This window comes from Colletotrichum higginsianum, chromosome 3, assembly GCF_001672515.1.
Source record: "Colletotrichum higginsianum IMI 349063 chromosome 3, whole genome shotgun sequence".
In the NCBI taxonomy this organism is placed as follows: Eukaryota; Fungi; Ascomycota; class Sordariomycetes; order Glomerellales; family Glomerellaceae; genus Colletotrichum; species Colletotrichum higginsianum.
Window position 1 is genome coordinate 4,775,171 of NC_030956.1, and position 25,607 is coordinate 4,800,777.

General features: G+C 55.9%; 6 protein-coding genes across 6 annotated transcripts; 3 read left to right on the forward strand and 3 right to left on the reverse strand.

The window, feature by feature from the left end:
* Positions 1 to 416: 416 nt before the first annotated feature.
* On the forward strand, positions 417 to 1,148 carry CH63R_04973 (G-patch domain-containing protein; the record flags this gene model as incomplete). Its single annotated transcript, XM_018299948.1, has 1 exon — positions 417 to 1,148. The coding sequence occupies one exon, from the start codon at positions 417 to 419 to the stop codon at positions 1,146 to 1,148; it is 732 nt and encodes a 243-aa protein (XP_018161194.1).
* Positions 1,149 to 2,643: 1,495 nt separating this feature from the next.
* On the forward strand, positions 2,644 to 5,141 carry CH63R_04974 (Sec1 family protein; the record flags this gene model as incomplete). Its single annotated transcript, XM_018299949.1, has 5 exons — positions 2,644 to 2,677; positions 2,791 to 2,828; positions 2,901 to 2,988; positions 3,056 to 3,405; positions 3,462 to 5,141. The coding sequence occupies 5 exons, from the start codon at positions 2,644 to 2,646 to the stop codon at positions 5,139 to 5,141; spliced, it is 2,190 nt and encodes a 729-aa protein (XP_018161195.1).
* A 1,143-nt stretch (positions 5,142 to 6,284) lies between these two features.
* On the reverse strand, positions 6,285 to 8,816 carry CH63R_04975 (uncharacterized protein; the record flags this gene model as incomplete). Its single annotated transcript, XM_018299950.1, has 3 exons — positions 6,285 to 8,431; positions 8,506 to 8,660; positions 8,719 to 8,816. 3 exons carry the CDS (start codon positions 8,814 to 8,816, stop codon positions 6,285 to 6,287), a joined length of 2,400 nt encoding a protein of 799 aa, XP_018161196.1.
* A 2,117-nt stretch (positions 8,817 to 10,933) lies between these two features.
* CH63R_04976 (Ribosome biogenesis protein Urb1) lies at positions 10,934 to 14,441 on the reverse strand (the record flags this gene model as incomplete). Its single annotated transcript, XM_018299951.1, has 2 exons — positions 10,934 to 14,217; positions 14,285 to 14,441. The coding sequence occupies 2 exons, from the start codon at positions 14,439 to 14,441 to the stop codon at positions 10,934 to 10,936; spliced, it is 3,441 nt and encodes a 1,146-aa protein (XP_018161197.1).
* A 435-nt stretch (positions 14,442 to 14,876) lies between these two features.
* Positions 14,877 to 15,687, forward strand: CH63R_04977 (Thioredoxin-like protein 4A; the record flags this gene model as incomplete). The annotated part of the gene is made up of 5 exons (XM_018299952.1): positions 14,877 to 14,957; positions 15,035 to 15,170; positions 15,265 to 15,353; positions 15,441 to 15,625; positions 15,675 to 15,687. The coding sequence occupies 5 exons, from the start codon at positions 14,877 to 14,879 to the stop codon at positions 15,685 to 15,687; spliced, it is 504 nt and encodes a 167-aa protein (XP_018161198.1).
* Positions 15,688 to 16,199: 512 nt separating this feature from the next.
* CH63R_04978 (cell morphogenesis protein PAG1) lies at positions 16,200 to 24,878 on the reverse strand (the record flags this gene model as incomplete). The annotated part of the gene is made up of 3 exons (XM_018299953.1): positions 16,200 to 23,189; positions 23,260 to 23,991; positions 24,852 to 24,878. 3 exons carry the CDS (start codon positions 24,876 to 24,878, stop codon positions 16,200 to 16,202), a joined length of 7,749 nt encoding a protein of 2,582 aa, XP_018161199.1.
* Positions 24,879 to 25,607: the final 729 nt, after the last annotated feature.

Consider the following 25,607-nt stretch of genomic DNA (forward strand, 5'->3'; position numbering starts at 1 on the left):
GTTCGGGTCGGACGTTTGTCGTGAACAAGCTCGTTGAGGAGAGATGGAGGCAAATTGCGTATGTCCGACGAGGCCGCCAGCTTGCTTCTAGATTCAAGTGGAAAAGCTGATGCACCTGCGGCCCGCCAGGGGTTTCCGAATTGCGATGACAGCCTGACAGGGGCGGGCCCGCTCTGCCGGGCGCTACTGTAACTGGCGACGCAAGACTTGCGCTGGCTACTACCAGCTCCTGCTACCCTTTCCAGGTACATAGGTACCTCGACTGCTGACATGTTTCTGCCCCTGGACATGAAAGTGTGGAACTCTGCCTCTTCCCCATTACCTCGCCCCTTCATATCATCAACAAACTATACTGCAGTCCTCAGCTTCGCGTGCAATTTTTCGAAGGGGACGATCCCGGAGTGCATGCCGCGCCAATGATAAGACGGGTCATCGACGAGGAGGAATACGGCGAGGAAGACGATGTGCCGCTTCAGCATCGGCGGCCCTTTGGCGCAGGCATCCAGCGCAAGCCGATCCAGTTCGTGAAGGCATCTGACCCGAACCTAAGCACGGCCGAACCAGTCAAGACCACCAAGTCCGGTTCTTCTGTGGGGGACTTCTACCTCAGTCTCGTTCTCCCGAGCGAGAAGGCGAGACCGGGGGTTGAGACGCCAGCGGCACAAATATGCGCCGTGTGTGACTTGCCACTTGGTAAAGACGATGCCGTGGGAGAACTCAGTAACGGCGGCAGCAACAGCGGTGAAAAGACGACAGCGAAGAGACCAAAGCACGAGGCTTCGATTGCTCACCAGGTCTGTCTCACACACTCACATCCGCCATCGGCGCTGGACAGGTCACGCATGGGCTTGACCTACTTGTCGTCGCACGGCTGGGACCCGGATTCGCGGAAGGGCCTCGGCGCCGCGGGCCAGGGTATGCAGTTTCCTCTCAAGACGCAGCCGAAGGAGGACAAGTATGGTCTCGGCCTGGCTATTCCCAAGGACCTCAAGAGCAAAGTCGAGAAGAAGAAGAAGCAGACTCCTCAAACGCTGGACGCGAAGAAATGCCGTAAGAAAGCCGACGAGGACAAAAGGAAGGCAGAGAGGTTGCGGCAGATGTTCTACGGCAGCGAGGATATGGACAGATACCTTGGTTCCGGTTTGTAACGAAGAATAAGATACCCATACCAGAGAGTTCAGTGACGATATTCGATACCATTGGCGGGCTGAATCAAATTCCTGACTGTTCACTTCCACTCATTCAGTCGATATCATCAACATCCTAGTCAGGCATTAGAGAACCCGAGAGAAGAGTCACTACCTAGGTGTACTTGTAAGTTGTCAGAACTTGAAGCCAAGCGTGATAGGTACATGATTGCGATAATGCAACTGCAAGATTGATTTCACGGCGGACGCAGAGGGGACACGTTGCTCATGATCGCTCCACCAGAGCCGCAGGCAAGAAGATATTCCGTTGAAACGTACAAGGGAATGTTAGGGGCCCTGACAGCCATGATCCATGCGAGTCTCTCGACTGATACCAGACCATCTCCCGTGTCGTTTCTTTAAAGGAGCGCGTTTGATAGATGGAAATGCAAGGGCGGTGACCTCATTTGTCACTCTTTGGGGCCAAAAGTGGGGTAATACCGACAAGATGCGAACCAGGATGTGTAATGCGCGATGCATAACTCTAAGGTTTCTCCCTCCGTCTCTAGATGCAACACGGATACCTGCGACGAACACTGCACACACCAAATGCACGATAATCTTCAAGCGAGGCCCCGCCCTGGCAGCTCAACACTCAACTTGAGGCGCCGACTGGGGAGAAAGTAGCGGTGCGATGCGCAGTGGGGAGCTGAACATGGAACAGGAATTAGGTATTCGTACTCTATACCATCTACCTCCTCTGTCAGGTACCTAGGTACAGCCCTTGTGGGTAGGTACCTACGCAGACAAGTGAGTACTATCGAGTAGGTAGGCAAGGTAGGTAGGTAGAACTCGATGTGGGGGGGGGAGATCGTCCCCATCCTCTCACATAAACATAACATGTCCCCTTCTTCTATTACCTCTCATCTCGTCCTGAACGTCAACTTGCCCAGCCTGTTTGTACGTGAGACGCCGCGTGCGAAATACTCGTGCCACCCACTCGTAGTTCTGGACTGCGGATCGAGGTAGCCACCTCTGAGCTACATCACCCGCCCTCCCTGCCTGACCGCATAGAGCCGTACCGGACCTTACCCTGCTCGCTTTCTCCCCTCCCCATCGGCCATCGGGCCATACCTATCGACCTAACTAAGTAGCGAACGCTTGAGGCTCCGAGCATTGAAAGTCCCACCACTGCAACCGCTCCTCCTTCCATCTTGAAACCCCGCCAGCCCACGACGTCTACTGCTTTGGGTACGCCGTAATTAGGACTCGGACGAGGACACAAGCCCGGACTCCTCGAACCCCCGTTTCTCTCCACGTCAACAGCGCGCATCCCACCCACCTCCTGCTCAACGACGGCCCGTCCATCTGGAAATCTGACGGCGCACCCGCAACTGCACCTCGCTTTGCCCAAGGCACAAGAACCAACGATCCCATCTGCCTCGTAGCCACACCACCCCGTCTTCTCCCACGACGCATTCCCGCCCGATCGCTGCCCGCGCGGCAACTTGCCACGATGGGTGTCTCCACGCTCCAGGAGCAGCATGACGGTAAGCTCGCTCGGTGTCCAACAGCCCATAACCCCCCACTCCCACATTCTCTCCTACTCCCGCTCCCGCTCATCGGTCTCGTGCGCCTTGCGAAACTGACCGCTTCAAAACAGTCATCATCGACACCATCAAGAACATTACCCGCGGCGACGTGAGATACACCCATTCCATGACGGCCTCGCTACGTGCCATCAATCCAAGCTAACGACGACAACACCCCCAGTGGAAGGTCCTGGTTCTAGACGAGGGCTCCAAAAAGATCTTGGACAATGTCGTCAAAGAAGATGACATCCTCAATCACAACATCGCCAGTACGTCCTGCAAAAAAGGGCTCCTACCGTTGTAGCTAGCGAACCCCCCGCTGACTCTGGTGTACAGACATCGAGCGCATCGAGCAGAAGCGAGACATGAACCCTGAAATGGATGCCATCTACATCCTGTCACCGCAAGAGAACATTGTCGAAATCCTTGTCAACGACTTCGAGCGCCGCAGATATAAGCAAGCCTACCTCGTATGGACTGGCGTTTTGGACCCTAGAGTTCGCCGCATGATTGACGGCAATCCGGCGACAAAGTCACGCATCGCGGGCTTCGAGACACTATCCATTGACTTCTTCCCTCGCGAGTCGCACCTGGTCACCTTTAGAGACCCCTGGAGCTTCCCAATCCTGTACCACCCGGCTTGTAACAACTTAGTCGCTCGTCACATGAAGATTCTGGCCCAAAAGGTACGTGGTGAAACGGTGGCCGGTGGGCCGTTCCTTCCGCTGACAGTCGCAATCAGATCACTGGCGTCTGCGTTACACTGGGTGAATATCCCAAAGTACGCTACTACAGACCGAAGAACCCCCTCCACGAAGCCGCCGTACTCAGCTCTCATCTCGCCCGTTTTGTGCAGGAAGAATTGGACGAATACGCGCAGTGGAACCCCAATTTCCCACCACAGTCGACGAGGCCGGCAGGAACACTTATCATCACGGACAGATCTATGGACATCCTGGCGCCCTTGGTGCACGAGTTTACCTATCAGGCCATGGCTCACGACCTCCTCCCGATACAAGACGGCGACAAGGTGACGTACCACATGGTCACCAACGGTGGCACCCCGGAGGAGGAGGAGAAAGACATGGAACTGTCGGACAAGGATCCCGTCTGGGTAGACAACCGCCACCGGCACATGAAGGATACTATTGAAAAGCTCATGTCGGACTTTCGGAAGTTTTTGGCCGACAATCCGCATTTCGTCAATGAGAATCAAGACACGACAAGTTTGAACGCCATCAGGGACATGTTGGCCGGGCTGCCGCAGTTCCAGGAAATGAAGGAGGCATACTCGCTTCATTTGAACATGGCACAGGAGGCCATGAACATATTTGAGAAGCACAAGCTACCGGACATCGCTTCTATCGAGCAAACGCTAGCAACAGGACTGGACGAGGACTTCAAGAAGCCCAAGAATATTCTCGATCAGGTTGTGCGTCTATTGGATGACGACGCTGTTTCTCCCTCTGACCGACTACGATTGATCATTCTCTACGTACTCTACCGAGACGGCGTCATTATGGAAGACATCAACCGACTGCTGGCGCATTCCGGCCTGCCACAAAGGGACGGGGAAGTTGCTGCCAATCTCGAGATGTTGGGCGGACGCCCGGTTCGCAACGGTCTGAAAGACGTGCGGCCGCCTCAGCCGCCCCTGTTCCAAAAGAACACCAAATCTGCGGAAGTCAGTGAGGAATACTCGCTATCCCGCTTCGAGACAGCAATGCAGACAATGCTCGACGAGCTTAGTCGAGGCACTCTGGACCAGACGACGTTTCCCTATGTGAAGCCGCCAGCGGACCCCAATGAGGACCTCTTGGCATCTCAGCAAGGCTCACTGCGCGCGGGCAGGCCGAACTGGGCGGCAGCAGGTCGACGGCCGCCAGAAAACCGACAGCGTTATATTGTATTCATGGCCGGCGGCGCAACGTACAGTGAGAGCCGAGCATGTTACGAGGTTTCGTCCCGTCAAGGCAAAGATATCTTCCTGGTGACCAGCCATATGCTTACGCCGCAGCTCTACGTCCGTCAAGTCGGCGACCTGGGCAAGGACAAGCGCACGCTGGATATCCCCATGGAGCGACCAACGCCCCGAGCTCCGGCGTGGGTCTACGAGAAACCCGCCCCTCCTCCCAATCCCATGGCACAACGGCCTGCACCCGGCATGGCACCGCCAGGGCAGCCGGTGGGAGGCCCTGGCCGCAGAGCACCGGCGCCGGGTGGACTTCCGAGCCGACCTGTGGCCCCGCCTACGGCCCAGATGGGCAGCATGAGCCTCAACACGCCATCGCCTATACCGAACGGCGGCGGCGCCTCCCCTGCGCCGTCAGACGGCGGAAAGCCGCACAAGCTCGAAAAGGATAAGAAGAAGCGTAATTTCCTAGGCATGAAGAAGAGTCACAAAGACAAGGACAAGCACTGAAGAGGCAGGAGAATTAAATGTTTGGAAACAAACTCAATACACTTTTGACCTTGGTTGTTGCACTTTTATTTCTCTGCTTGCCAGCGTGGCGTTTCTTGGTGTGATCGATCCAGAAAGTGTTGGATTTGCAGTCTCAAGATGTTGTGTGGGATCATTTAAGCCCAGATGGTTTGAAGAGGTCAGTGAGAGGAGGGGAGAGAGCAAGGCATGTCTGGCTAGCTGGCTTGGGCCGGGCAGATTTTGTTCTGGGGGATTTTATAGTATCAAATACACCCATGTCGGAGGCGATAAAAGAGCGTGTGTGCCCCTCCTTCATGGTCCCCATCAACCACTTTCTTGCCTCTGAAATGTGTTTAAATTTGTAGTACACAAGTTGGAGCTCACCCACTCTACTTCCTTTGAGAGGAAAGAGTTGTCAAATAAATAAAAGTACCGTCTTGGTGAAAATCTTATAGCTAATAGATGAACAGCCGAGCTGAAGGATACTTCATTTAAGTGTGAAGAATTTCAGTCCCACACACACACACACACACACACACACACACACGTTAGGGACAACATCAGATATGGAACCTATGTCACAGACGCGAAAGGCAAGACATCCATTTCATCTCATTCATATCTACCTCGGTAGAACAGTATCAAGGCATCCTCTCACAGTCCCCCTCCGGAATTCCTCAGTCGTATTCATGCTTTGATTCAAGTATCATCCGCCCTGAATCTTCAATGGTGTGTGAGGCAGACGAGGCTCTCGTAGCCTGGTCCCAGACAGCGGTATTGTCAGCTTCTACTCATGAGCGATGCATATGCACTCGCAACAGTGCGTTACCTCGCTGGCGAGGCGGTCGGCCGCGAGTGTCAAACTGATGGAATCAGAAAGGATCGCCCTCTCCAGTCCAACTAGAAAGACGTTATTACCGAGGATTAGAGATAAGGTTGTTGTTGATTGAGTAAACCCGACAAGCAGTACGTCACGATTCCGACAATTCCATGGTGTTGTGTTCAAATCATGCCCTTCTCATGAACATACATCTGAACATTTTTATGTAGACTCGAATAAGTTTGATACAGCGGTTGATGTGCTGCGGCAGTGTGACCCCGAAGACGAGGTCGAAATGGGATCCGTAGGTAGTATGGTGATGGCTACTGTCTCCGGAACGCCTGAGCGGCGCCCGGGGGAGGCATGCGTCCGTCAAAGTGGAAACCGTGACCTTCGGGTCCGGCAGGACCAGGGAATCCAGGCATTCCAGGCGGAGGAATGAATCCAGGAGGAGGGCCGCCGAAGAAGCCCGGAGGAGGTGGCATGTTGCGCGGGGGCGGGCCCGCCATGACCTCCGGGGGCGGAAATGCGCCAGGAGGGAAGTTGGGCGGAAACATGGCACCCATGGGGTGATTGCGTCCAGGACCGCCCGCAAGACCAGGAGGAGGAATAATAGATCTCTGTTGAGGGGGAAGGGGACCGCCGCCCTGGATCCAGTTGGGATTCATCTGATCCAAACCGGGTGGCGGAGGAGGGCGCTGCAGAATTTGTGTAGGCTGCATACGAGCCTCGGGTTCCGGGTGGTGGAATGCTTCGTCCATGAAGCCCGGCGGGCCTTGGCCTCTCATCTGGCGTTGGGAACCACGGCCGCCCTGCGGCATGCCCTGCGGGATCCCCTGGGGAATCCCCTGCGGGAAGTCGGGATCACGCTCTGGAGCATGCGGGATCTGAGCAGCACGCTGAGGCTGCGGCATGCGCATGAGAAGCTGCTCGGTGCGCGGAGGCTCGGGTTGGTTTCTCATCAAGTTCATCAAGAACTCAGTGTTGCTCATGTTGCGACCCTGGTTCGGCTCCATTCTACCTGAGCCCTGGCTAGAGGCCTGATGACGCTGGCCAACCAACTCCTGAAGCAATTGGTCTTGGCGGACAGCAGGCTGCTGGCCTGGCATCGTGGGGCGCGGAGCAAGAATGTCCGACATAGACATCGAGGCTTGGGGCATGCGAGGACGGTGTTCCTCCCGGCGCTCGCCGCCATATTGCTGGAATGGCTCGGGCGACGCTACCGAACTTGAAGAAGCCGGTTCACGCGCAAGTGGGGGGGGTTCCTGGAAAGGGTGCGATGCGGGGGGCGTAGAAGACTGGACGTTGGAACGCTGCAGTTTCATGAGCAAAGCCTGAAAAGCTTGCTTCTCGGAATCGGGAGCCGGCGCAGACCCATCAGGAGCACCAATGGACAGTCCAGCAAGAGGTGTCGAGGGCTCTGTCTGCATGCGACGGCTGGGGTCGTCTTGAGGAGCATTGAAGAAGGACGTGAAGCGCGACGACTTGCCACCGCCAGTCTTAGGTTTGGCGGGAGTCTCCTTGTTGGGTTCAATGGGGGAACCGGCATCCAAGCCGGCGGTGGATGCAAACTTGAGGAAGAACTGGTCGGGACCAACCTCGACAGCAGGCGCTGAAGCGACAGCCGGCTGCTCGGCCTTGATCGCAGCCTCGGCGACCGCGACTGGCGCTTTGTCCCCAGCCGAGGCGTTGCGGCTGGCCTTCATGCTCTCCATGAACTTCTTGAAATCTTCTTCCGTGTGGCCTCCTGACTTTTCTCCGGCAGGTTCGTCAAACCATTCGGGCTCCCGCTCTTGCCTGTGATCACCACGATCCCAACGACGCTCGTAGTTCCGGCTGGTAGTCTTCTCTTCAACGGGCTCGGCATCCCGATTTCGGTCTCTCCAGCTCTTGGCACGATCGATGCGCTCGCGAGCTGTCATGGGAGGCTTCTCGGGAGTGCTGGCAACGTTGCTGTTGTTGCTGATGTTGTTGTTACTGTTGCTGTCATTCTTGAACCAGGGCTCCGATTTGCCCCTGCTAAGACCGTTTCGGGGTCGTGATTCAGCCTCCTCGTGGTCATGGTCCTTGTCCTTATCGTGGTGCTCAAAGTTGCGGAGGGTTCGGTCTCTGTGACCCTCCCGATCATCGCGATCACGCGGACGACGTTCGTTGGGGAGCCTATCGCCACCACCAGCGCCCATGCGACCTTGAAAGCGCTCGGCGCCCTCGTGTCCGAAGCTCTTGCGTGGCTTGACGGTGCTCCATCCCTCCTGATCCTGATCGCCGTCACCACGACGACGGAAGTTGGCGTTTCTCGAGTCGCGGAAGCGGTCACCCTCTGGGGTATCTCCGTTGCGGTTGCGAAAGTTGAAGCGACTGGGCGAGTCAGCGTCCTTGATGCCCTTTTCGCTGTCGAAAGGTTTGCCGTTGCGCAAGGTGGCAGAAGCAAAAGCGGTTCGGGGCGGTCCAAGAATGATGTCTTCGGGGTCTGCATTTGATCTCCGGGTCAGCTACTGCAGCTCAAGGGCTAGTGACAGCGAGTCGACGGGGATGTGAACATACTTGCGCTGTTTCGTGAGACGTGACGATCGAGGGCGGGGCGACGATTCGTTTGATCAAGCAGAGGGTTGTCGTTGCTTCTTCTGTCGGCAGGAGTCTTGGTCTGGCTGTTATTGTTGTTGCTGCTGCCTTGGGTTCGAGAATTGTCGGGGAGAGGTCTGTTTGGACTGTCAGTGAGGAGCCCAAGCGAAATTGTAGTTTGGGACGCTGGCATACCCCATCCATTCTTCAGCAGGTGGCAACGCGGGCGGTTTGATGCATAGTGGTGATTCTCGCAGATGAACGAGGAACTCTGCCGTGTATTGAAGTGACATAGCAGTGAGTCGATGCGATGCGCATCCGAGTAGGTCTGGGAAGGCTATTGATGTTAGGTTGAGGGCGGTGATACTTGCATGGACAGAGAGTGGCGGTTCAGTCCACAGCGAGGTGGAAGCAGGTTGGAGGTGCTACACCACTAGGAGGGATAGGAGATGAAGGGATGGTTTTTATTTGCTGTTCGCCGTGGTTGGCAAGATGAGGCTGAGGTTTTGCAGTGGTAGGCGTAGGTGTAGGCGGGCGTCACACAGAAGGAAGAGAGACGTAATGTAGTGTTGTGTAGTGCGGTGTCGAGGGAAATCAAGTCGGTCGGTCGGTCGTCGGGCGGTCGGCAGCAATCGCTGTCGCAGGTGCAACCAAAGTTGGTGGGCAGTGGCAGATGGAGAACGGGCCCCAATCGGGCTGCGCTGCGAGAGGTACAGATGAGCGTGGTGCCTCGTCACGATAGGACGGTAATCGGGAGGCTGACAAGGCAAGCTGTGATGATTTCTTTAGCAGTCGAGAGATACAGTACGGATGCGGTGAGAGAGTATTCGTGATGTGTGGTGGGTTTTGGCAGCGGACTGTCAGGGCGTGGAGAGAGGGTGGTGGTCAAAGGAGGTTTGGTCACTTCGGACGAAACCTGGTGGAGGTCGAGGAGATGCTTGGGTTCAGCGGCAGCGGCAGCGGCAGCGGTAGCGGTAGCGACAGCACCAGTAGAAGCAGCAATAGGGAGGGAGTACGTAGCAGCTTTGCTTTGCTTGCCTGTCCCCGCCCCTTCCCCACCTCCCATCGTCAGGTCAAATACGTGGTGTGGCAGGCAGAGGAAGAAGCCATGGTGTTGGGTACGTACCTTCTCTCACCTTCTCCTTCACCTTGTGAAGGTACAATTAGGTAGGTAGGTAGGCAGGTGGGAGCTAATTAGGTACCAACCCTGCTACATCTCCTCGAGCCTCGACGCCCTTGAGGAAGGTGCAACTCCCCGTCAGCACTGCACTGGTCTGGTGCCCAGGGGTTCACCTTAGGTAAATTCCCCCACCAGGCCACATCACCTGAGAGCTCGGGTGACAGTACCTGAGTGTGCAGATGGCGAAAAGATGCCTTGATGCCCTGTTTGTTCTGTTTGCAAGGCTGTGTTTATGTGGCAGCCTTTCTTGTGAATGGTCAATATTTGCGGCCACACAGGACATTACATACTGCTAGGTGGTAAGTAGGTACCTAGGTATACAGCACAGCCAAGACCAGGACAGACAATGGACCAAGTGACTGCAAGCAACTTTGCAGTCTTTTGGTTGGGGGGGGGGGGGGGGGGGGGGGGATGGTCCGGCATCGTCATTCGGCCCCGTTATTTCCCTCTTGGGGGTTGACCAAAAACATGAATGTCTATGAAGCGGCTAATTTTCGAATCAATCCAACAAACTCCTCCAAAGTGTGCAGACACCTGCGTGTATAGCAGGCTGTTATTAGCTTGTAAGAACTTGTAATAACTTAGGCTATTTTTATCTCATTTTTTTTTAATTTTGGTATATAGGCTAACGTATCATTTGTTAACTCCTGCTTCCCCAATGCAACGCATCTGTATATAGCTTTCCGAGGAACTTGAATGAATGCCATCTTCCTCCCTCCCTTGGTGCAGCTGTAGAATTCCCTTTACGTAAGAGTCATCTGAAAGGACTTCATTTTGGTTTTGTGTAGATATGGCATTGCTAACTTGCGGTGCACCTGTCTCATCGACACGCTCCTGTCGTGGCGGCTGGAATGCCTGGGGTAGACAACGCTGGAGACCCCAAATAGTTGCAGCGAACTCCGAAGCAGACTGGATTATTGGCAATGTCTGGTTGAACGGGCTGCCAAAAAGATGACACGTGGAAGTATTTACGGCCTCATGAACCAAACTCTCATGCATTTTCTGATGGCGTAAGAGGCTGTAGTTAGTCATCTTATATTATGCCAAGAGTAAGCATCGATCTCAACGGCGTGTCTGCTCTTCTAATAGTTTCGATTGTCAACCACATCCGATTTCGAGATGTACAAAAAGAACCTTCATGATATTGACATGGATGTATGTTCAAATCTCATCTCCCTTTCCCTTTTCTTAGTTGTGTACATCATGTAGTCTTCTCTGTCGTCCTCGCCCTTAAGCCTCCAAAGCCGAGGGGATTCCCTTCCGACTCCATTCACCGACCCTCTCCTGGTCGCAAGTCTCCCACACCCTCCTCCTGAGGGCGCGGTACAACCGCCTCGTCTCCCGACCGTCCGCCGCGACCCTCTCGGCCTTGTCCTCGACCGGTGCGCCATCGCACCTCGCCTCCTGCGCCTCCAGCCAGCTCACAATCCCGAACCTCGTCGCCAGCGTCGTGCTCCCGCCCTCGATGCATGTCGCCCGCCACAGCACCCTCATGATCCTCGTCCTCAGGTTCGCCCGCATGTACGGGTTCCCCGCGAGCGCAAATACTTTCTCGAACCACTTCTTCTGGTGGTACACGGCCAGATCCGCAGGCGTCCGCAGGCCGTCCAATAGGTACGCCAGCAGCCAGCTCACCTCGGTGTAGTACCTGTCGTCGTCCGATGGCGCGCCGTGGAGGATGTCGTGCGCCAGGGGCACCTTGTCGTGCTGCCACACGGGCCCGCGCGTGAGGAAACTGTTGACCTTGGGGTAGAGGCAGTGCAGAGGGTTCTTGAGCACCTCGAGCGCGCTGATAGCGAAGGAGACCAGCGGCGAGGCGACAGGGCCGCGCGTCACAAGGACGCGGGATGACTCGGCCAGTTCCGAGAGGAGGAGCCAGATCTGGTCCTTCTCTTCGTACGTCGACTCCTTGAACTTGGCCGCCATCTTCATGATGTTGGTGAGGGCCTCTTGACGGATGCTGCCATGCTCCGACCACAAGAGACGGATGAGCGCCGCGGCGTAACCCTCGTCGACAAGGTCCTCGATGCTCTTGGAGTTCCACTTAAGGAGCGCCGAATTGTCTTCGTCAGGGCCAAATGGCACGTCGAGAATGGCTTTCAGCGAAGAGTCGTCAAACTCGCCACTCACAGTGTCCGGCTTCTGTCGTTGGGACTCGACGCCCTTGTCTTCCGATACTGCCTTCTCTTCCGAATCGCCCTCGAGCAACGACTTGTCAGCCTCTGGCACAACCGCCGAGGCGTGACCTGCCAGGACTCCTGTCATCTTCTGGGCAAATGCGCTGATCAAGGCCGGGATCTCCCCTTTCGTCTGGGCGCAACTCAACAACACCGTCAAGAATTTGGACAAAAGCTCCAGGTCCTTCTTATTCGTTGCCTTGTCGGCGACAAATGAAAGCTGTTCGGCCATTGTGGCCAGTATCAAGCTAGCTGAAATATTTTCCTGGCCACCGGTGACGCTCTCCTGTATCAAGTCGACGTACTTGAGAGGCGAGGCGGCGCATCTTCCGGCGCAGTTGTCGAGATACTCCCAGATGAGGTCCGGGTTCCGCGTCTTGTCGTCCATTTTTAGCTCCCGAGCCGCGCGGAGTAGCGGGGCGAGACCGGTCTGCTGCAGCACGAGCTGGTGCTGCACAGCCACGGACTCGAGAACCTCTTTGAGCTTCGACCGCCCCTGGGCGTTCTCTACATAGAATTTGAGCAGCGCGACAAACGGCGACGCCGCGAGCCCCTCCGTCTTGGCGAACCACCTCATGCCCGGCGAGAAGCCCGCGATGGCGATCAGGTTTTCCAGCTCCATCAAGGCCAGGGCCTGGCTCTGTGGCTCCTCGGCCCTGCTGTCGAGGCGGGTGAGCGAGTTGACCAGGAACGGCGAGACGTCGAAGTTGGCGCGCAGAGCGACCTGCGGAATGACCTCGTAGTACAGCAGCAGCAACCTGCTGGCGGCCTCCCGCTGCAGGACGTTCTCCTCCGCCATGGCCTTGTAGCACTTGGTCACCTCCTTCATGTCGGGGATCTTCTGGCAGAACTCATCGACGAGCTTCCGCGCCGCCATCTCCCAGGTTGACTTGGACGACTCCGCCGCTTCGCGGTGCATCTTGAGAGCGACGTCGAGTTTCTGAAGGGCAAGGACGAGGATGCGGATGGCGAAGAAGGAGACGAGGGTTGATTTGCTAGAGAGACAACGGACGAGATCCCGCTGCTTCAGCGGGAGCGGCAGGATGTTATCAAGGAGGATCGAAGTCGGCGGAGGGACGCGACGGTATCCCGCCGTAGCCCCATAATGCGGCGGCAGCGGCAAATTGACGGTGTTGAACAGGAAGGCGGCGTATCCGATCCACGTCATGGACAGTTTGGGCTCAAACGTGAAGGACTTGTTGCTCAAAAAGTAGCTAGCAACCAGTTCTGGCGCCGCCTGAAAGATGGCGACAATAAGCTCGCTGTGCTTCAGACTCGACCACGGGCGTAGCTTCTGGATGAACTCGGAGAGCACAAAGTTGGCGACGGCGACATCGTCCTTGTACTTGTCCATCCACGCAACGCGCTCCAGGCCGTAGTCATCCAGGCTTTTGACATCCTGCGCCGCCTCGTCCTCGAGCTCCTTCGGGTAGAGTCCGGTTCCCGAATAGAGCACACCGGCGCCGGGGGTTGTGCAGGTGTAAAGCAGAAATTCGTGGGCAACATCTCTGACTGAGGGCGTGTCATCCCCATCAACGTCGTGTCTGTATGCATACAGCCCAGCCAACCGGTCCAGAGTCTTCGTATTGAACGCACGAAACTTGACCTCGCGTGGCAGCTTGTCGTCCAGGAGCACATGCTTCTTCAGCGCGGCCAACATCTCGAGGATCAGGAACGGCGGGTCATCCTTCAACAAGAAGGTCAGGTGAGAAAACACCTCTTTGAGCATTAACATCTCCTTCTTCGCCTCGACCGGCAGGAGTTTGAGACAGGTCAGGAACAGCTTGATGGCGTTCGTCCGCACCGACGGCTTCGACGGATCCTCGATGCCCCCCCTCTCGCCATCGGCCCCCCCGAAGTGCCGGATCTCCAGGTTTCTCGCAAAGCTTGCAAACGTGTGGTCCCGCGCGCGGAACACCCTCTTCGCCAGGACGCCGCCATCGAGCGTCACGATCTCGCGCACCAGTCGCAGGGTCGGCGAGATGATATAACCGCTGCCCTTGGGCGCCGACAGACACCGTGCAATGAGCTTGAGCTGGCGTTCCTGCAGCAGCGTTCGGGCGACGTCGAGCGCATGCGGCAGCAGCTCGAGAGACTGCGAGGCGACCTGCAGCAGCAGGGCCAGCACAGCGGGGACGGCCGACATCATGGCCTCGTTGTTGATCTGCGCGCTGTACGACCACGTCTCCATAATGTCGCCGAGATGGACGGCATCGCCGCTCGTGTCGCGTGGCCGGGCGGCGTCGAGGTACTCCCGGAGGGTGGTGAACCGGTCCTTATTGCTGTCGGCATCGCCCGAGTTGAAGCCGTCGAGAAAGACTTTGAGGGATTGGATACCTGGAAGAGTGCCGTGCCATGTCAGTCCTGTTTAAGGTGACTGATTTCAGCCTTAGAATGCGCTTACCATGTCGCGATCGCTTCTGATCCTGGTCAAAGGTCAAGAGCTGTTGAAGGTGTCGCGAATGGTTGACTTCTTCGAAAGTGGGAACTTCGTGCACGACCTTCTGCCTCTTGCGCGAGGCATCTGCGCCTTCGAGTCCACGCGAAGGGCGTTTGGGCATCGTATCGGTGGTGAGTATATCGTAAGGTTGGTCAACTGGAAAGAGATTGTGCAGCAACGAGTGATCCCGTCCGCTGTCCCTCTCACACACTCTCTCTCTCGCTTCCAATTCCTCCAGGGAACATCGGCCAGTGGACCCTCCAAGAAATAAAAAGTTCTGCCGGTCACCACCGCTTCTAACCTTGCCCATTCCTAGTTTAGCGCGGGGACCGGGAGGGGCATTTCGAGGGTCCCACCAGCAGGGGACGATCCACAATGACATCCCGCCGAACGAACGCTGGGACCCAAACCCAAACCTACCAATTTCTAGAACTGCCTCTCGCAATCTCTCCATCTACCAAAACACCACCGGACGATTCCACGATACGGCCCCCACGCAGCATCCATTTCCGCTCTCAGAAAGCCTCGAACCGAAATCAATCCCAACTCGTCCACCATGGGTTCCATCGTTATTCCCCATCTCAACAGCGGCTGGCACGTCGACCAAGCGATCCTCTCCGAGGAGGAGCGCCTCGTTGTAAGTCGCAGCCCTATTTTCAACCCTTCCTAGACCACGCCGAGAGTTGCTGACCGTGTGGTTTGGGAACAAAATAGGTCATCCGATTCGGACGCGATGCCGACCCGTCATGTATGCAGCAGGACGAAGTCCTCTACCGTATCTCGGAGCGCGTCAAGAACTTCGCCGTCATCTACGTCTGCGACATCGATCAAGTCCCCGACTTCAACCAAAGTACGTTTCGCCTACGCTCGCCCGCCTTCCTTTCTCTCTGCTTTACACCATACGATATCGGGGTGCAGTTGCTAACAGGCGGTCTTCCAAACAGTGTACGAGCTTTACGACCCATGCACAATTATGTTCTTCTTCCGCAACAAGCATATGATGGTCGACTTTGGAACGGGTAACAACAACAAGGTACGCCGCTGCGACCCTCCACAGTTCCCCCTTAATTGCGCATACGGGAAGGGCGGGCAAAGCTTTTCTGACTTATTGCTACCGTAGCTCAACTGGGTCCTCGAAGACAAACAAGAACTCATAGACATCATCGAAACGGTCTACCGCGGCGCCAAGAAGGGTCGTGGTCTGGTCGTCAGTCCAAAGGGTAAGGAAGTGAACTATGCTCCCCCCTCGTTCCTCACAACAGGCCTCATATCTTCATGCGCGCATCAGACGGCATCCAGCCATTGGTAAAGGGTCTTGTCGTTGACTTGTTCTCCCTGCAGACTACTCCACCAGGCACCGATATTAGATACCACCTCGAACACAGCGATGCTTACCGCACCGACCTCAGCCAAAGCTGCAGCGTCACGACGAACACATCACTACGCTCTCACCTTGCTATTCTTGCGGCTCTTATTTTCTTCTTTTCGAGGCATAGGAGCAGAAAGTGCTCCCAGGACAGAAAGAGGGTTGGTCTCTCACAATCAAGAACTCTATCACATTTGAACTCTGAAGATGCTAATTTCGTGATCCAAAGAATCGTGATCTCTTTCTTGATTTATTTATTCATTAGGTAAGGTATGCTCTGCTTCCCCTTTGTCTTCCTCTATCCATCATTTGTCGTGACATGATGATACGTAAGTCATTTACATATTTCGCACAATCCCCGTACCGGACGTGGTTATCGTAATTGTCGCTATCAACTCGCATCGTGAATGGATGTCCTCTCCTCTCCACCTTTTCCGTAAGTAGCGCTGCATTGGTGTATAGACTGTGTGGTTTCGACAAAAAGCCAGTTCAGTGCCCCACTACACCTCTCTCTCAAAGCATCTCCCCTTGCGACGGCATCTTCGTAAGGAAATTGGTCGGTACCCTGGGAACTTGTTGCGCGGCGGCAACCCGCTCGGCTCGGAACAGTTCCTGCTGTCGGTCGTTCTCGCGCGATCTGCCTCCCGTCAAGCGACGCATCCGTGATCTCGTGCTCTGCGCAAGCGGCTTGATCATGTTCTCCAACGAGAAAGAGCCCTCGCCGCCGTGGCCCGTATTCGGTCGCTCATCGTCCGCGTCCGAAAAGACGTCTTCAAGGAACTCGTCGTCCGACGTAAACTCGCTTATGTGCGGCTGGTACGACGCGGGCGCCGACGGCGACGTGATGGATCTGTAGTGAAGCCCCGGTCGCGAGCCTCCTCCCATCCCGCCGCCGACGCCGGCCGACAACGCCGACGATGCACTAAAAGCTCCAGGATTCATCATGTTGGAGCTCGGATCCCTTGCCGTCGCTGGTGGCCTGTCAGTAAACCCATTCTGGAAGGTGCTGTTGTTGGAAGCTTGATGCAGGATTGGCAGGATTTGCTCATCATACAACTGCGCTCCGGACTCGAAACTGTCCGGCGAGAACTCAGTGATGGTCTTCGATGAGCGACCGTCGCTGGGTGAGCTCGTGCCGAGATCGTCGAAGAAGTCGTCGAGGCTGTCGAGCTTTGTGACGAGATCGCCGAGGTGTCCGTCTCCGCGACCTTCATCCGACATCATCGTTTCGGTCCTGTCTGACATCTGGAAGTAGCTGTATGGGAAGTCGTCGGTATGAAATTCGACATCGGGCGTCGGCGTCGCCTCCGTCAGAAGTCCTTCCGCGGTCTGGCACATGTAAAATGCGGCGTGGATATTGGCACGCGTCGAGTCCGTCTTCTTGGCTGGGATTGGTATGGCCCATCCCGACGCTTCGGGGATGCCGAACAGGCTCTGCGTCCGCTCGTATTCTTTTCTAATTGTCTTGGACGTAGATCGAGTCATGCTCATTCTTAAGTGCTGCTTGTCCATGGCGCTACCCGACATCGTCATAATATTGTCCAGCACCTCCAGCGCCTCCATGCAGAATTCGGTCTGCAGGAGACGCAAAAGGGGCGAGATGAGATCGGAGCCGTGGCCGGCCAGTTCGGGCTTTCGCAGGTCGATCTCGGGAATGACGATACTAAGGATATTCATGGTCTTGAGCTTCACCCATGCCGTGGAGTTTGTGAGCAAGCCCATCAAGAAGATGACCATCCGGAAGTCCAGTTTGGGGAGGAAGTCGTCCTTTAGCGAGGCAAAGAGACGGCTTTGAAACTCTCTGCTGTTGCCCTGGTACTTGAAAGCAATGTATTCCCCGAGGACTTCGGCAATGTTGCCGTACCCTTGAGCCTCGCAGACGGCGCACAGGATCTCGGCAGACTGTAAAGCTTGCTCACTGGGCTCGTCCTGTTCCATCTCGTACAAGAAACGAGGGAAGTTAGCCAGCACGGCGAAGAACAACCGGCTGTCGTCGCCGATGAGGCCATCGCTAGGCAGCTGAACCATCTTGTCAAGCGTGCTCAGAGTGGCTTGCATGCACACAGATGACCTCATCCCCTTGTACAGCAGGGACTGAAGGCCCTCGAATTGACCGTCCCATCTCGAGGGCTGGCCGTCGAGAAGAAGCCTGCGGACGTTGGGTGACCGGAAGTCGACCTTTGTCAAAAATTCGTTCAGCATCTCTACAGCCTCCAGGTACTCGCGCTCGTTGATGGACTCCAAACAGGCACACGTTGTCCAGAAGAGCTGCGGGAATGTGAGTAGCTTGTCCGCGTCTAGTTTCAGGATAAGTGTCTTGAGCGTGGTGAGGATCTCCATGGCAAAAGTTTGGATTTCGGTGTCTTCATCGGCTATGGTGTTTGATAGGCGTGCGAGCATGTCTCCCAGCATGAATTGGTCCAAAGAGGTGAGGATGCATCGGAATATCTGGAACGAACGGCAAGCGAGATGTCGGACAGGACATGACGTTGCCCATGTCAATGACAGTCTGCCCCACTGGTCTTTGATGCCCGGGTAAGTCATTTCAAAAGTCTTGACAACCTCGGCTGTCAAGAACTCCATGCTTGGAGGGACTTTGTTGTCGCGATCGTCGGCTTTGCCGTTGCTGTCCTCATAGCCCCAGACGACCGAACGATCATGACGTCGAATCAAGTCGATGAGGTCCTCGATCGAGGCCCTAGACGTCGGCTCCGTTTGGTCATCCAGCTGAGAAATGACAAGCTCGTGAATTAGATGGACCAGCATTTCTCTGGCTTGCTCTTGGACGAGCGGGGTATAGTGATCCCAGAGCACGGTCACTACCTGAAGGAGCACTGGTACGTTCTCGGGTACAAGATGCACAGGGGACACCATGAGATCGACCAGGAGAATCAGCGAGAGCTGCCCAAGAGAGAATCCGGCTTGCTTCGTGCCGACGGGGAGTGCCTCCCCTAGGTCTGCGCAGTAGGGCAGGAGGCCAATGTCTGGCGGCGGCGGCATGGCGTCCTTCTTCTCGTTGGGGACCATCGCCTTGGGGGTAATCTGCATGAGAAGGAACTCGACAACCTTCATGCCGGGAGTGCTGGTGGTGCTGGAAAGAAAGACAACAATTTGCTTGGCGTACTCGACAAAGTTCTGCTCTCGTCTCTCAAGACACAAAGAGATGATGAAGTCGAGAATCAGTCGGACGTTTCCTGGATACGGACCGGTTGCGAGTGCTTGCCATAGTGCCTGAACCTCGTTGTGCAGCGCGCCGCTCGACTTGATAGTGATCTCTAGTAAGTTGGCCAAGAGAACGTACGACTGGGCGATAGGGCCGCCATTCGGATCAACCTTGAGCTCAATTGACTGGATCCAAGGCAAGATGACGGCCACAACGTTTCGTTGTGAGGCAGGGTGAAGATCCTTGAAGTATAGGGTAAACTCAGAGAAGATATGGAACGCCAACTCAGTATGCTGTTTTGCAAGCCGCTTGGAGATCTCAAACTGGGCCAGCTTGTACACCGCCTTCGTCTTGTCAGAAATGCTAATGTCGTAGTCCTGAATCTTGGAAGTCCGGCCTGGTTGCTGCCTCTCTTCGAGCGACCTCATCAACCGGGCCGACTTAGACCGTATTTCGCTCTCGTCGTTACCGAGGGTGAAGAGGCAGAGCCCCAGCAGTTTCCAAAAGGGGCACGAGTAGTCGAGGTGCTTCAGCAGCACCTGGGTGACGACAGCGAAGTAGCTCTCCTGGACCTTGGAAACATCAGACAGGTAGCAGCGAGCGATGCAGTGCTCCAGAAGGTATGGCAGTTCCTGATTGTGAATGATCAGGTTCTGCAAGGCCCGGCGACCAATCACGTTCATGCGGTCGCTGCCCGAGTTGAAGATGGCCTCAATCCACGCGAGCATTCTTCGAATATCGAACTGGAGGGTTGCACCACTCTCGGTGGTGATACTCATCGGCCCACCACAAAGGGCAGCCATGGCGCTGAGAGCCGCCGTGCGTAGGTTTCGCTTCTCGATTTCCATGGCCGCCGTGACGGTGCCTCTTTCTCCGAGAGACTGCTGGTCGATAAGGGACTGTCGCATGGTATCTTCCCTGACTCGGATCTGGGTCTGGTTTGGCGAGAAGCCGCACCAGTCTTCCATCAGAGAGAAGGCGGACTTTCGGGATTCAAACGTCATCCACCGAGACGGGTCCTTCGTTCTGTTGATCCCCTCAAATAGTTCCTCCGTAAGGCCGCAATAGTGCCTCCTGAGCTTCTGAAACTCCCAGTCCATCTGGACTTCGCCATCCATAAGGAAGAGCTTCAGGTCCCGGGTGTACGTGACGAGGTTTGTCAGAACCCACTCGTCGTTGTAGACCTCCTCTTCCTTGAGGAAATGACAGGTGAGCTTGTAAACATGGGTGATTTCGGTCCTTAGGAGATCCATTTTGCGATTTCGTTTTGGACTGCTATTGGTGCGTTGGTGTATGCGGGCACGGGCTTCATCGTTGCAGCGTGAAACCTGTCCTGCCAGTTCCTCGAGCAGGGTACGGTAGATGTGTATGTTGATTGATCCCATAGCCAGGACCACTGCGTCCCTGACCGATGCCGAGGAGACGGACAGCAGGGGTATTAGGTACTTGAACAGGACTCTAGCTGAGACGATCTTATCCGCCGAGGCCGGCTTGGATGTCTTCCGGCTATGCTGTGTACCTTGGGGGTTGGCGGGCAGGACGTTCCCTGGGTCGGCCAGCGTCGTACAGGCGAAGATGAGGTAGAGCTTCCATTGTTCCACGAGGATCTCCGGCTGGGTTGTCGGCGTCCTACCGGCGACACGGGCGCTCCCAGGATCCGAGCCGTAGTACAGTCCCCTAGAGGGTTCCGACAAAAGAACAATGGCCTTGTACATCTGCAGGATTCGGTTGCAGATCAAATCCCGGCCAATGGTGACGGTGAAGGGACACTTTTCGTACGCGATGCGGATGAGATTGGGGAAGAGCTTAAACCACAGCGTCGTATCGTACGACACATCACTGGTACACAATTCCACGAGAGCGCCTCGATTGTTACTGTTTTGCATTCCCCTCTGGAGCCTGCTCCTCTCCGCAACGGAAAGACCCTCGTCTTTGAAGTTCATCACTTGCATCGAGTCGTTTTCCAAGATGTCAATGACTCTCAAGGTGTCCTTGTCCTGATTCTGGAGTGCTTTATCGAAGTCGGTGATGAGCCGAAGGACGGTAATGGCAAAGTACCGCACCCTCCGAGACTGCGAGCACAGGAAGAACAAGCCATGTGCTTCCGCCTGGTCGACTTCGGCCCAGATGCCGGACAGGTCCAGCTTTGCGCCACGCTTGTCATTCTCCTCAAGCTGATCGATGGAAGCGTCGCGGGTCTTTCGTCTAATCTCCTCAATCCAGATCTGTAGCAGCTCGACGTACAGACGAAGCGTGCTTTCAATGTGACCCGGTCCAAGCATGCCGCCGTCAGACATGGTCGAGTACCTGTCATCAAAGTTGAAGATGAAGCGAGCAAAGCCCATGGTGACTTGCTGCGCGTGGGCTTGTCGGGCGATCGCTTTGAGGGATTGTGCCGAGGAAAAGGCGATGTTGTATTGCACGTGAGCGGTGCCCGTGCAGAGCAAGTTGATCAACGAGTTGAAGGGTATATCGACTGAGAGGCAGCGGGGCAACGCTTGAACCGCAACATGCAAAAGTTCGTAAAACGCCTGCTTATGGTCTGCGGGAGACTGGTGGTCGTCTCGCCGCGAGAAATTGAAGGTATCTGCAATCGGAGTTTTGGGGCCTGGGCTGCTGAACTTTTCGTCCAATACAGCCTGGCCTCCAAACGTGTTATCGCAGATGATGGTGATTTTGCCAAGGATTTCACAGAACTTGTGATAGTACTCCTTGACGACGTCGTTCAGAGCGGCCGTCCGCACAGGGCGGGAGAGTTGCTCGCCCTCTCCTGACGTCCCAGTAAAGGGCATGGACGAAGCGTGGTGAGGCGAAGCCATCACGGGGGACGTTGGGATGCGTTCGATTGCGGGTGGCTGCTGGAACGAGCTTGGAAAAGGGGGCCGACCTTCGTCTCCCTTCTCCAGGTCCGACATGATGGCCAAGAAGGCTCTGATGCCAATCACCATCCGATCCGGGTCGAGCTGCTCTACCCTCAGATCTTTGTTGGATACGAACAACTCGGCATTGATCAGGGGGAAGATGACATGCTTGAAGCAGTACTCGGGCTGCTTGTACCCGATGATTCTGATGATTTGAATGATGGGCTCGGCGACAGCTGAGTCGGATGCAACGAGGCCGCGCTTGGTTGGCGGCAAAACCAACTTCATCACTTCGTCCAACTTTCTAGTGGTATTGGGCAAGGTATCGTTTGTTCGGTACAAGTAAGTCCACAAGAGCCTCGCAATCACCTGCAGGCACAGCGGCCGCGTAAAACGGTCTTTGAGTTTTGGCTGCAAAGGGAGAATCAACTGGAGCCATTGGGATCCAAAGGTGTCGGGAGGAGACAAGCAGAGAAGCGTTGCTGTCAGGGGGAAGGCGAAGCCCCAGTGCCGAGGCTTGATGAACATTTGCGCAAGTCGGGGGCCGATTGCCCCAAGAACCTCGATCCACTTGGGATGCGCCAGGTCCTGGTTCGACGCCTGGGCGGCGACGGTAAGCAGGAGCGTTTCGAGGACCTGGCAGAAGGCCGTCTTGACACGCTGGCCATGGGATCGATGGAAGAGACGGCCGACGGCCACCATGAAGTCGCATGACTGTTCCCAGGCTTCTGGGTGTGCTATGTTGACCTTGAGATGTTTCATGCCCCCAAGGACAAGCTCAATCTTGCCTTCGGCATCGCGGCCTGCTGGAGAGGTCGGGCTTTTGGCAACCAGTTCCTGGAGAGAACGCTCCAAGTCGCCGAGGAACCTGTCCGTCACCCCCCTGAAGTTGATCTCGCTCATGACGCCGAGAAGCTGGGAGAAGAGATTCCAGTTTGCGAGTTTCAGGGGGCTGACCATGAGCTGCTCGGTATCGGCGATCTTGAGTTGACCAAAGATGATGCCCTCGAGCTTCTCTTCCATCTCCAGGGTCAAGAAGGGCAGGCTGGTCTGGCTGATGACCTCCAGCAAAACACGGCACAGGATATAGATGGAGACGGTCGAGCGGCGTTCGGCATGGGCTACGAATTCTTGCTTGGCAGCAAGCGAGGTCTGCGGACTTGTCAAACCGTTGTCCATGGGGCCAGGTAAAGGCTGAAGAGGCTCGGTATTTCTTCGTTGGAGCGGACCGGGCGGGACGCCCCTCGATTGCTGCAGCTGGCTGCGAGCTTCGTTGGCCGCGTCGCTCTTGCTCTTCCTCCAAAGCATCATGGAATCTATCAGGGGTTTCGGTCGCGGGCGGGCAATATGGCCCAAGGCAGTGATGATCTGGTCGAAGGATGGGTCGACGCCTGGACCGCAGATATGCTCGACCTGCGGCTCGGGTTCGAACGGCACTGTGATGCAGTCATTGAGTTTCTCTTCGGCTTGGGCAATGAACTGAACGACTATGGTCAGCGATTTGGACATGGAGAAAGAAAAATAGGCAGGCAGCGCAAGCACGACATACAGAGGTGAAGAGCACGTGCAGGGCGTACTCGCCCACAGTCTTTTGCTCATCCCTGTGGTGCTTCGAAGAGTGGGATTGGTGGTGTGCGTGTTCGCGCCTCGACTTGCTATGCATTCGCTCTATTTTTCGCTGTGTAAGGGAGGAATTGGTGAAGTCTGTGGCGGAGGAAGTCCTCTCGGGCACGAGGGGACCCGAGTTGACAGTCGAGCCAGACAAGGCAGTGCTAGGGCGCGGCGCGGGTGGCGCGTCGGGCTCCAAACGGCCGACGGCATGCATGTCGGCGCGGTCAGGAGGGTTGAGGCTCGCGCCAGCAGTAGCGATTATCTGCGGGCTGAGGGGACTGGAAGAAGAGCTGGCGTGGCTTCCATTTCTAGAGTGCTGTATGCCGTGTACTATAGACGTCTGGCGGTGGTGGCCATAAGACGCGCTTTTGGGGTCGACGACTCGCTCGATGACGAGGCCAGAGCGTGAGTGCGCGTGGGTGTGGTTGTGTGTCCGGGGGGAGGCGAGTGTCGAACCGGAGATAGGAGGCAACGGGTGAGGAGGCTTTTCGATGGAGGACTCGCGCGAATGGGTGACGGAACGAGGCGGCGGAGGAGGGTGAGGATGAGGATGAGGATAAGGATGGGGTTCGAGGGCGGCGGGTCTCAAGGTTCGATCCCAGTCTGCGTCGTCCTCGTCTTCTTCGTCGAGGGTGGTGACGGATCGCGGAGAGAATTTTAACGGCGGGTCCTGCAGAAGATCAGGCAGCGTCGTCTGGGACGGAGCTAGTAGACGAGACGACGTCTTGTGGTTAGTGACAGGTTTCCCCCTCTCTTGTGAAACGGGCAGGATGCGCAAAGGGACGGAGACGGGGCGGAGGTTTGGATGCGTTGGACGTTTTGAAGGTGCATAGATGTGTGGTCTCGCACTCACCAGCGCCAGGCCAGGTCAGGTCAGAGTCCAAGTGAAGAGCCGCAACGGAAGGAGAAGAAGAGGAGGAGGAATAGGTTAGATGGACGAAAGGAAGGGGGGGGGGGGGGGGGGGTCAAAGCAGGCAGGGCGCAACGCTAAGCCTAAGATCGGAGCACAAGAGAGAGCACGGCACAGCACAGCAACAATCAACAGGAAGCCGTGCAACTAGTGAACGAACGAGTCGGACCTAGGGCAGAGCGAAGCGGCAGGCGACGAGGGGCTGGGCAAGGGGCGTGGTATTTGGGTGTCTGTGTGCTCATGTGCGTGTGTATGAATATGTGTGTGTGCAATGTAATAGCGCGCGTGTGGATTCGAAATAAGGTAAAGTGGTGGTGTGAGTAGTATCGACGGCGTAGGGGATGTCGGGCTAGGAGGTGTCGGACGATGCAAGGCGAGAGACCAGGCCATAACTACAGCAGGCCAGGGAGACGGGACGATTACGAGACGAGACGAGACGAATCGTTATCCCGTCATGCTGTACGTAAGGTGGACATCCACGCGCGGCACGCATGGCAAGGGACGGCAAGGTACCTAGGGGGGATGATGAAAGGCATGCCGTCCTGTTGTCCATATAGGGTAGAGTGTTATGTACAGGCGAGGCGAGACGGGTCTATCGGGAAATGCAAATTGGCACTCACCCATTGTTGCGTCGGATCGAGTCCCATGATCCGGGGGTCTTACGACATTCGGATGCGAAGGGGAGGTTGTGCACCGTCGCTGGTGGCCGCTACGAGCAACTCGGTAGGATGGGATGGAGGGGGGGGGAGTTGGGAGAAAAACAAGCGGCGGTGGCAGCGGGAGAACCGGGAGGATCAAGCAATCGAATTCGGGATTGGACCGTGTTCTTTTGTGGTGGATGTATGTTGGAGGTGTTGGTCTATGATGTTGGTGTTGGTGCTGTTTTTTTTTTTTTTTGTCTTGCGAGGGGTATGTGTGTGTGTGTGTGTGTGTGTGTGCGTGCGTGCGCGTGTGCGTGTGTGTGTGTGATGTATGTACGGATACTACTACTACCCAGGTAGATAGTAGGTATGTAAGATGGATGAAAAGCTGGGAGAAGAAAAGAAGAAGGGGGAAACGTAGGACCAAAAGCAAGAGCCAGCAAGCAGACAAGGCAAACAGGCGATTAATCAACCATGGGCACACTGGTCAATAATCAGCGTTGATCAATTATTAAAAGCCTCGAAAAAGAGAAATTCGGTCAATCAATCAATCGAATTGACCGGAGCAAGCAAGCACCAACCTCCCTCGGCCTCCCAGAGAGGAGACACGAGGGACAAGACTGGATGGACCATGTGGTAATTCTGCGGGCTTGGGTCTGCATTGGGGGAACGTTACCCAGCCATTGGCCGTTGATGCTTTGACATTGACCGGGGGGGGGGGGGGGGCGGGGGGGG